This window comes from Pararge aegeria, chromosome 11 (assembly GCF_905163445.1).
Source record: "Pararge aegeria chromosome 11, ilParAegt1.1, whole genome shotgun sequence".
In the NCBI taxonomy this organism is placed as follows: Eukaryota; Metazoa; Arthropoda; class Insecta; order Lepidoptera; family Nymphalidae; genus Pararge; species Pararge aegeria.
The window spans coordinates 16,558,278-16,569,244 of NC_053190.1; the positions used below are offsets into that span (position 1 = coordinate 16,558,278).

At 35.8% G+C, this 10,967-nt stretch overlaps 2 protein-coding genes across 2 annotated transcripts; one reads left to right on the forward strand and one right to left on the reverse strand.

Annotated features, from left to right (window-relative positions):
- Positions 1–4,841: 4,841 nt before the first annotated feature.
- On the reverse strand, positions 4,842–7,984 carry LOC120627696 (zinc finger protein 39-like). Its single transcript, XM_039895719.1, has 2 exons — positions 7,768–7,984; positions 4,842–6,352 (listed from the first exon to the last, which is right to left on the reverse strand). The coding sequence occupies exons 1-2, from the start codon at positions 7,897–7,899 to the stop codon at positions 5,339–5,341; spliced, it is 1,146 nt and encodes a 381-aa protein (XP_039751653.1). The 5' UTR covers positions 7,900–7,984; the 3' UTR covers positions 4,842–5,338.
- A 1,228-nt stretch (positions 7,985–9,212) lies between these two features.
- LOC120627742 (gem-associated protein 8-like) lies at positions 9,213–10,397 on the forward strand. The gene has a single exon (XM_039895769.1). It carries the CDS (start codon positions 9,370–9,372, stop codon positions 9,946–9,948), a length of 579 nt encoding a protein of 192 aa, XP_039751703.1. The 5' UTR covers positions 9,213–9,369; the 3' UTR covers positions 9,949–10,397.
- The last annotated feature ends 570 nt before the right edge of the window (positions 10,398–10,967 follow it).

The following is a 10,967-nucleotide window of genomic DNA, read 5'->3' on the forward strand; positions in this document are numbered from 1 at the left end:
AGTTTACTATGAAGTAGAAAAGATGGAAGTACGCTCTATATTATCGCCGCATCAAGCGCCGATCATCTCTGAAAACGGTTTAAAAAACAAAACATTTTATATAAATAGGAATACTCATTTTAAATTTATATTTTCGGCGACCTCTGGCGCAACGGTGAGCGCTGTGAATTTAAATTGGATTCCGGGTTCTATTCCGAATTTATAATTTCTGAATTTTCTCTGGTTCTGTCTGGTGGGAGGCTTTCGCCGTGGCTAGTTACCACCCTACCGACAAAGACGTGCCGTTAAGCAGTTTAGTTCCAGTGCGATGTCGCGTGGAAACCGATTAGGGGTATGACTATCATACTCCATAACAGGTTAGCCCGCTGCCATCTTAGACTGCATCACCAATTAACACCAGGTGAGATTGCAGTCAAGGGCTAACTTGTAGTATGAATATGGTAAATTATTTTTTTGCCAAGATGGTTGCATTATATTATTTTTCACATATTTTATAAAGACTTGAAAAATATACATGTGTCTCTATGCACAATAACGCGACAGCCTATAAATAAGTATATGTTAACAAAGAATCTTTGGATGCTTTGTGGCATATTTCCGTTAGAATGGTGTGAATTTCGTACATGCTAAAAGGTTTGCCTACCCTAAAAAATTATATAACTCTTACCGGGATTCTTTTATTATAATCGTCCTGCTTGTATACCTACTCTTGTCATACACCCTTCTCTACCCTGTATTCTTCAATTATTGTAATACTAAATTAGGTGTAATGATTAAAGTATAATTATCAATTATTACAGTATATACCAAATCTCGCTGCTAATTGATTTTGAAATCATAGTGAGCAGGATTCGGTGTATACAAAAAACATTACAGTAAGAATTTTAACTAAAAAAAATATCTGGCAGAATAATATACCTACTAATGTAAAATGTAAATTATTTTGTTATTTCTATTTTGTATTCAATGTACAATTATTAATGATTTTAGGTTAATCATTTTGAAGATCCTAGACTTAGCTGGTTTTGGAACACTATTCTAAATCTTTAAAACAAAAATGTATATAATATTGTTTTTATCTTACCCACCTTGTTGATAATTTATTATTGATTCAAAAAAATATATATTTTGACTTTATATTAATATTTCACTATCATTTATTATAATACATTAATTAAAAACATATATTTGATTTTATAACAGATGCAGTTGCGAAATTATTTGTTGTTTTGTGTAGATTTTTATTAAATGTATCATTTTGCTTTAAAATTGACTTTTGTGTGTCAATATGTCAATTATTAAGTTAAAAGTAAAAGATATTGAAATTATAGTAACATATTATTGTATCAAGTTGAGTACACTTAAAAGTACTATAAGAATATTGTCATTTCGCATTATCAGTATTGAAAAATTATTTTGCATGTTGGTTGAAACGCAATCAAAGAGAATGGAAACAGATTGCTCATCAAAATCTAGCCCGGCGAAGCGGCTGGGTACGCTAGTACCCTTTAAAGGCAAGGTCAAACCGTTGCGTCCATAGCGGCGTTTAATTTTGCGTCAAGCGGGCGATCGACGGCCGACTGGCGCAGTTTGCAGCGTCCCTGCTTTCTGAGTCCAAGGCCGTGGGTTCGATTCCGACAACTGGAAAATGTTTGTGTGATGAGCATGTATGTTTTTCAGTGTCTGGGTGTTTATATATATATTATAAGTATTTATGTATATTATTCATAAAAAAAATATTCATCAGTCATCTCAGTACCCTTAACACAAGCTACGCTTACTTTGGGGCTAGGTGGCGATGTGTGCGTTGTCGTAGTATATATATATATTGATCAGTAGTAGTAGAGTACTACTGCCAAGCAGTATTGCTGTGTTCCCGGTCTGAAGGTTGCCAGGTGTAATAACAGGAACATGAGGCTTAAGACCTACGACTCAGGTTAACCTGCACAGGGCGGCACTTTGTAAGACGTTGCGAAATATTGCTCTGTTTAATGTTGGACATTCGTTCGGTCCTTCAATTATTACTGTAAAAGTTATCAAGAGGCTAGGAATAAAGATCTTTTTAACTTGGACTTTGAAGCGTGATTACGAGCAAGTCTTGTCTTGTCTTGTTAGCAACGCTAACTTGAACGCTGCTAAAGACGCCGGTTTGACGCGGCGTTTTGGCCTTCACTTTAATGATATTGTATTTTTATTCTTCAACCACAAGCAAAGGAAAATATCTTTAGTGTTTATGTTCAAACATGTTAGATGGATTTTTTTATGGATTTTGACCAGACTACATTTTCGCCTCTTCCATTTTTGGTATACTTATAACAAAAAAAAATAAGAAAAATTGTTATATCGACTAACATTTTATCGTTGATAGTGCCATGTGTTATTGGATGTTGTTTACTTGGACATCGCGTAAGCATATTGTTAGTTATATTACTAGAGGTCCATATATTCTTAAAATTAGAAATCTTATAAAAAAAAACCTAATGCTTGCCTTTACTTATTTTATTTCATTATACTTATCTAATGAACAACATTTTTTACCTAATATTGTGATGTTATATTTATTACCGCCGCCTTAACAATTATTTATTAAAACCTCGACTGTTTATCTTCAAGATAAAAAAAGAATAATTACAGTCCCGCTAAAGGGAACAAAATCTTTTGGTAGAGGAGAGTTTAGGACGCGAAGTCTACAACGCTGGCTTAGTACGGATTGATAGACTTCACATGCTATTTCGAAAATGTACAGGCAGGTAAAATCCAGTGATATTTAGTCTACCCGAAAGTATGGCCGTAGTTTTTACCACTGGGCTATCGCCGCTTTACTAAGATTATTAACAGCACAGTGACATAATGGTACTATCAAAGACGATAATTGTTATCTTGCCATAATTATATGCTATTATTGAATGTTTGTTATTTTAGAATTGTTACAGTATTTTATTATTTAAATTTAGGAGTTATGGTCATTTGTTCTATAAAACACGACATCATCGGAATAAATATATTTTATCTAATTTTCATCTAAGCTCACAGTGACTTTATAGTACAAAGTAAAAAATAGTTTACCTAGATTGTTTCATTATTGTTTTTTTTTTATTGGCAGTTTTATAAAACTAGCCTTTGTACGAGATTTGTTCGCTCGTAATCGAGTGTGGAAACACTTGAACACCAGAGTCTATTCGTATTGAATTAAAGCTCAAATTTTCTACATTTCTTAAAGCATGGGCTTCTGACAGAACGTTTGTAAAATAAAAAACAGAAGTACAGCATTTGCGACTCTAACTCGAGTGATAATAGGGATAATAAGTCCATTTTACTTTGACATTGCAGAGTTTGATATGCGAAAATGACTCTTCGATTGCTAGCAAGAAAATCTACTAAGGCTAGGTGTCTTGTCTTTTCTATCAAAAAAATATTCTATGGTACAAATGACTTATTTTCTCCAAAGATGTCATGTTAACCAAAACACATGTGAATTACCCACGGTTTGGAAAATAAACAAATAGCACGTTATTTCACTGTTCACTATTTATTTTATTAAGTTATTTAAGGATTCATTTATCGTTAATTATATTTTGTAAATTATTTCATTGGTTATGCACATTTAATAAAGTTTTTTAGTGTACGCAAATGGTTTTTTTCTCAACAGTTTCCAAAAAAGGCTTAAATCAGTTTTCCCACGCATGGGCAGGAGAGAATTATATTCCCGGGAAAGGATAAATGTGTATCTTCGCCCACATTATCAACTCTCAGAGCAATGGCGCACAAGTGGTAATAATATCCAAATAATATATACGTAATAATAAACGCGGGGAGTGGCGTGCACACGGTATGCGTAAAGCACCTGCTTTACGCATACCCTGGTACATGGTATCAAATTGAAAAATTCTCCTTTAATACGAGTTATATAAAATAATATTTAATCGCTTCAATTAAAAACGCATATAACTACCAGTCAGTGGCGCGTGCCGGTGCGCGAACTCCGCCTCCAAAGGAATTCGAAGCCACAAGGCTATCACCGCTTCTTAATTATTTGGTATCATTTATTTATTTTTTCCGTTTTCACTAACGATGATTAAGGCAATGCCTAAATAAGTAACGCCTAATCTAAGGCATACATAAACCTAAGAGTTGATGAAACGTTTTTTTTCTCTAGTCATCACATAAATTACATTAGGCATTCAATTTAGGCGATGCGTAGATTTATTGAAAACGACCAATAAATATCTTTTTACCTATTTATTTATCTTTATATACAGCTAACTGACCCGCGCAACTTTGCCTGCGCCAAATCGGTCATGACCGGTTTTAATATCTTGAAAAACCTAGAACCTAATTGCAGCGCCACCTACCGGGTCCAAATGTGAATCCAAACTATCCAGGAATCCACTCAAACACATAGGTACCTCGTTAGTTTGCGAAAGATCTTTAATACACTTAGAACTCGATTTTAGTACCAACTACAGGGTCCAATTGTGATAAAAACTATTGTATATAAATCTCAAGTTAGACCTAAGCACGCGTGTAACGTGTGGAATTTTTTTTTTAATTCGATTTGGCGCTTGGTGCATTAAAATTTACTATAAAAATATTTATTGAATAAAAAGCAGTATTTTATTAAATTACAATTTAATATAATAAATTAATAAATGAGATCACTATATACAGGTTTAAATAAAAAATACCAGAAAGCTCTCGACATTATAGTTCCTACCATCAAAAGTAACCATATTTAACGAACTGTTGATTTAAAAAAAAAGTTTTAAGACAAAAGTTTTTAGTTTGAATGTAAACAAGTACAGGCTGAGAGCTTTCTGGTATTCTTTATTTAAACCTATTATATATTTTGTACTATAAAAGTTGTATAGTAGATTGCACATATCAAGAGTATTAATTGTTTTAGAGTATTGAAAAATTATAATATAATGTCAAATGATTTTGGGTACTTCATGATATATAGAGAAAATGTACCTGTTGCAACTTTAAAAAGCGACCTAAAATGCTACATGCACTTTTACATTTTTAACTTTTTAATTTCGTAAATAAAATTTAACATAAACGTAAATAAAATGCCTACCAACAAATTATTTTATATTTTACTCTTTAATTTTTGATAAACAGCTAGGAAAACCTTCAACGTTTTTTCTGTAAAGAACACTACAGCAAAAAAAATATTTCATTGTGTACAGCAGACAACCATTTTTTTTTAAATAATGGTTGTACAAAATGATCCAAACAAAGCTTTTAGAACCAAGTCCTTTCCAATATTATAATTTTCAATACTCTCACTCAATAAGGTTATTGATTTCAGAACCTATGTTTTGCGTCAATTACATGTTCACATAATTCTTTGCTGAAGAAGTGTATGTTCACTTTTCATTGACATCTGTGTATGTGATTTCAAATGCACATTCAATCCATATCTGGTCTGATATGACTTATCACATAAATGGCAGTGGAAATTTTTGACTCCTGTGTGCGTTAGGGAATGTCTTTGCAATTCGGATTTGGAGAAGAACCTCTTACTGCAACTTTCGCATCCATATTTCTTCTCTTTCAAATGATTCTTTCTTATATGGGAGCTCCTTGAACTTGATGATATGAATGTAGCATTGCAAACCTCGCATTTATAATTTCTTGTTCTTTTATGATTCCATAGTATATGCGAGTGTAGGCTTCCTGGTACTTTGAACGCTTTTGGACAGAACTTGCATCGATATGGACGGTCGCTGCTATGTGTTCTCATATGAATTTTAATATAACCAGGAGGATATGACTTTCCACATTGGTCACACTGTTTTAACTCTCTCTCTGTTGTTTTATCTTTAACCTTATTTTGATTCGGTTGGCAGGAATGTATGTTTAGTTCATATATACTGTAGAAGCCTTCCCAACAATTTTCGCACAGAAAAGGTTTTAAATGTAACTTTCTATGTAACACTAATGAACGAAAATCGTCAAATTTCTCATTGCAATATTCACAATCCCTGCCTATTGTAGATTTTATTGGATGATTTTTTGTACAATGTTCTCTAAGATGTTTTACTGTATGGAGCTCTGCCTTACATTCTACACAAAATAATGATGTAGTTAGGTTTTCTATTCTCACATTACATTGCTTTGTAAGTGATTTATTAACTTCTTTTACAGGCCTGTTATTAACTTCTTTCACTGGCCTGTTATCATCAGATTCATAATTGATATCATAGTTGTCACTAGTGGAATCTACTAAGTTCATTTCTGAGAGTTTATTTGCACTGGCTTTTATGAGTACTTTGAATGAATAAGTTATGGTGAGTTGATGAACGCAGTTGATGCAAATGTTATCGGGTTGTGGAGTGTCTTCTGTTACCTAAAAAGAAATAAAAACTGTATATATTTCATGTAAATATATTTGTATTGTGGTGACGGCAGATCAGAATACAGTTTTCTCTACCGCTCTTCTTTCTGCAGGTGTTGTAAGAGGCAACTAGAGAATATAACAAAGAACAGCGAGCGAATATTACCACCTACTGCTATAACCAAACCATTTGCCCAGCTTGGTGATTGTGGGGAAACCCTTCCTCGGGGAGAGGCCTTTAGACCAGCTGTAAACTGTAATAGGCTACTGATGAAGATATTTACATACAGGGGATTGTACCAAGCACAGTATCCTCTGTGCAACTATAACCATCTACTGGCAAGTTTGCAACCCTCGTAGTTTTAGTTATAAGTTGACAAATTTAGTTATCTCCATCAACTCACTTGTATGTCATATTTGACATGTAATTTGAATAAAGAAATATTTGACTTTGACTTTACTGCAACCAGTCTGCCTAGTGTGGTGATTATGGGAATACCCTTCTGACTGACCTCTTCTGGACTGTTATAGAAAATTGATGATGGTTTTTTTACTAATGTGAAAGATAAAATTATAGTAAAAATAATCTGAAAGATAACCTAAATTCTATACCTACTAATGATTAAAAATATACTACAACAATACATATGTCCCCACCTGGTTTAAAGTAAGCATAGGGTGTGTTATGGGTACTAATATGACTGATTAATATTTGTAATGAATAAACACTGAAAACATTCATGTTCATCACACAAAATATTCAGGTTGTGGGAATCCACAGCCTTCGACTCGGAAAGCAGGGTCCACACACACACTTGGCCAAAGGGCCAATTGTCTGTCGACTTAATAGTCCCAACCAAGTACATTTTAAATACATTGCGCAACAATATAACAACCTTTACCTAGTACCCTCCAGTTTAAGAGGAGCAAGGTGAGTCTAAGCTCCATTTACCTGTCTTAATTGACAAAAATGAAGATGGTGAATCAGATATTTACAATACTTTAAAAAATTATACTATAAACCCTGTACACTGACGACTGACTAGTTCAGTGTGGTTATAGCCCAGTGGGTAAGACTGACTCCGTTTAAGGACGATTTCCTTGGCTCTCACCTGTTATAGGAGTACCTATATGCATTTGAGGGAATTAACTCTTGCTTTAAAGTTAAAGTGAAACATAGTGAGGAAACTCTCTTGCCTGAGTTTTCCTATGGCCTACTACGGCTTAAGCCCTTCTCATTCTGGAATGAGACTCGTGCCCTGTAGTGTGTTGGTAATGGGTTGATAGTGATAAAGTCTGTAGGTACCTATCCCTTCTATGGCAGACGCCTTGGCCTAGAAGAGCCAACGGCAAAAAAGGGGGACACTTACAGGCTCATGATGATCACCTTATCTATCTATTCTTTACTACGTACTTTGTTCACCTACCGTATAATTATAAAAGTTTTGCAGAATATCAGACAAACGGACATCATCTCCGGCTATAGTTATAGTCGTGTGGACGTGCCGCATTTCCTTCTCACGGCCCAGACATGTTCGACATCGATCCTTGTAATTCATTACTGAAACTTAATTCAGGCTTTATAGCCGACAATCTATAAATTTAATTTAAATAAAAACTTGTGAGGAACAGTAAGGTCGAAAATACAAATAATACACAGAAAATGATTTCGATATTTACTATCTGTGATTACGATTCACAGCACAGCACAAATACTATCTTTTCCACAGATACGGTCGGGCAGGAGGTTCGTCTCATGCGTCCTTTATTATTCATTGTATTTAGCGCGTCCGCAAGGACGCAGGGATATCCGATTAAGGTCTGGGGAGGCCTTATAAGGACTGTGGCTACAGCGTGTCGTTTAATTTGGCTGATCGCCGCGACACATCGCAGGCTTGATCGCGCTGTCGCGACTCTACCCGGACACGACACCACGGACCCAACGGTCTCACCCAGTGACACGTCCGTAGTTGCAGACGCCGCTGCAACCACCGAGAAGGGCCATCGCCCTGAGCGGGTAACCCGAGCCCCATTAGCCCCAGAGTGTCGTTTAATACGACACGGTTGTTAGGTTTTCCACTAGGGCATATCTAGAATTCTGTTTTCTGGTAGGTTTATGGATTTGAAGGAAGGTCGGGTTCCTTCACTCCTTCTTCTTCTTCTATGTCGGAGTTGTCTGAGTTCTGAGCTAGGAGATCTCGTAGGTATGCCCTCTAGTCGGAGGGGCGGGCGTGTCACGGGGCTGTATGTGGGAGAACTCTGATGTGTCCGCCTGAGGTGTTCGACGAATTGGTCGATTCCCTCGACAATTAGGTCTTTCGCTATTGTAGAGTTTGTGTGTGGGGTATTAGGAAGTCTCCACAGGACGGTTTTATAGGCTCGCAAAATCTTACTGTTGCCCTCCCTGGCCAGTGCATACCACGCTGATGTGCATATGTAAGTTGTAACTATGTAACCCAAGCTTTGTTTGTAGCCATAAGCGCGACTTGAGCACAGGGAGGAAAATATAGCCCTGAGTACTTGACTGTGTGGGACCACGGGATGGTCTCAGAGTTCACTTTGTAAGGGCAAGGTCTATCGCTTGTATTTTATTTGCGTTGACTGATATAGTCTCCAATTCTGGAGCCAATGTGGGGATGTCATCTGTGCACATCTGCAATAGAGAACAAGGCATGTGAGACTCCTGCCGTGATGTTACGTCCAGTGGATAGGGATTAATCTATTGGAACCTGGAACTTTTTCTGTCTTCTAGGCAGGACTTGGCTGTACAGGGATATACCTTTGCCTTTTCCCAACGGGGAAGAATAAAGATAAAAAAGAGAATTGACATTTTAGATTTGACATTATTTTTTTAAAAAATGGTACCTACAAAACAGGGTAGCAAAAATAAAATATCACAGTCCATTACTCCAACTGATACAGAATCACATTCCGTCACAAAGGGTAGAAATAAAAAAAATAAAAAAAAGAGTTCGGGACAAAAGCGCACTAAACCAAAAAACGTGAAAAATTTTTGTGTATCCAATGCCATGACTACTTGGGCTGAGAATTTCACAGTTGCTGCAACCTGGCAGCTGAAACACCAACTTGCGTATTGGAAAGCGCGAGCAGTATCCTTGCAATACGAAAATAATGTGTTGCACGATGTTATTCGTATAAATCACCTAGAGGTGCCCACAACTAGTAAGAGCGCTGCTGTGGAAGAGTCTGACTGTTCAAGCGAGAATTCTGAACACTCTGACTGCGAAGAAGAGGAAAATGACACCAACTACATTGAAAGTGAGTCTGGAAATGAAGAACACAAAGACGAAGATGTTGAAGTTAGCGAGGAGTTTATACAGTTTCTAACGGCCAACGCAAAGTATAAAGAGGACGCTAGACTAGAAAGGGAACGTTTTAAAGCTAAATTAGAGGAGGAATCAACACCAGATCTACCAGAGTCCCAGGAAAGTGCAGAGGCTAAAATATCACGCAATAAGGAGCTATATGGTGACAAATATAAAAGAATTATAGCACTCGAAATGTACCTTATGTCGGACTTTCAAAATGAGTTGGATAAACATAAATCTGCCTACTGGCCTAACATACCATTTAATTTTAATAGCTGATATAATATGAGTTATACTACTGTACAGTTTTTCCTGTTAGTTATGTACATAATACTTGATTTTTATACTTGTTACGACAAACAGCGCATCACTGCCCTTCATACCTTATTGAAAGTAATGGTGCTGCCTAACGTGAAGGCCTAAAAAGTTAGATCCACTCTTGATATGAAATTCTACATGAATGACAAAATTGCAGTTGCCAATGGTGCTATGTTTATAGACTCCACAATCTCCCAGAATATCAAAATCTACATGGAACCATTGCGTCCAATGATTAGTATATGAGCATCCTTCTTAAAATAGTAAAACTACTAATTGGACAATTGTTAAAGTCATGATGAATATATTATCAGCCCATTACAGAGCACAGGTCTCCTCAGAATGAGAATTCTTTATGCAAATTCAAATTCAAATTCATTTATTTCAAGTAGGCATACTTTATAAGCACTTTTGAAATGTCAAGTATGTATATTTGTAGTGACTCTACCACCTGTTCGGAAAGCAGATTCTACCGAGAAGAGCCGGCAAGAAACTCAGTAGTTGCTCTTTTCCAACATCAACATTTACAATCATTTTTCTATCTTGCGGGAGATGAGAGCGAGGCTGGCTGCTTCCAATCTACCTTGTCATTGAGGAATTCATCAAATGTATAGTCAACGCTTTAGTCCACAAGGCTGCAAAGTTCAGATTGGTAGATATCACACGCCCTGGAAACATATTGGACAACTCACAGGCATGCTGGATAGCTAATGATGTTTTTCTTCACCATTGAAGCATGCAATATTAAATTACTAAAAATGAACATAACTTTATAAAGTTGTATGAGCATGTAGACTGTAGAGGGTATTTAATAAAAAAATAAATCTTTTTTAAAACTTTGAAAACAATTATAACCTACTGTCTTACTATGTAGGGTTGTAGATAAATTATTTAAGGATTTAGAATAAAATTCTCTCAAGTATTTTAGGACACTGACCTGCTTAGGTATAATAGGTATTATTTTTGTTATTATTTTTTAT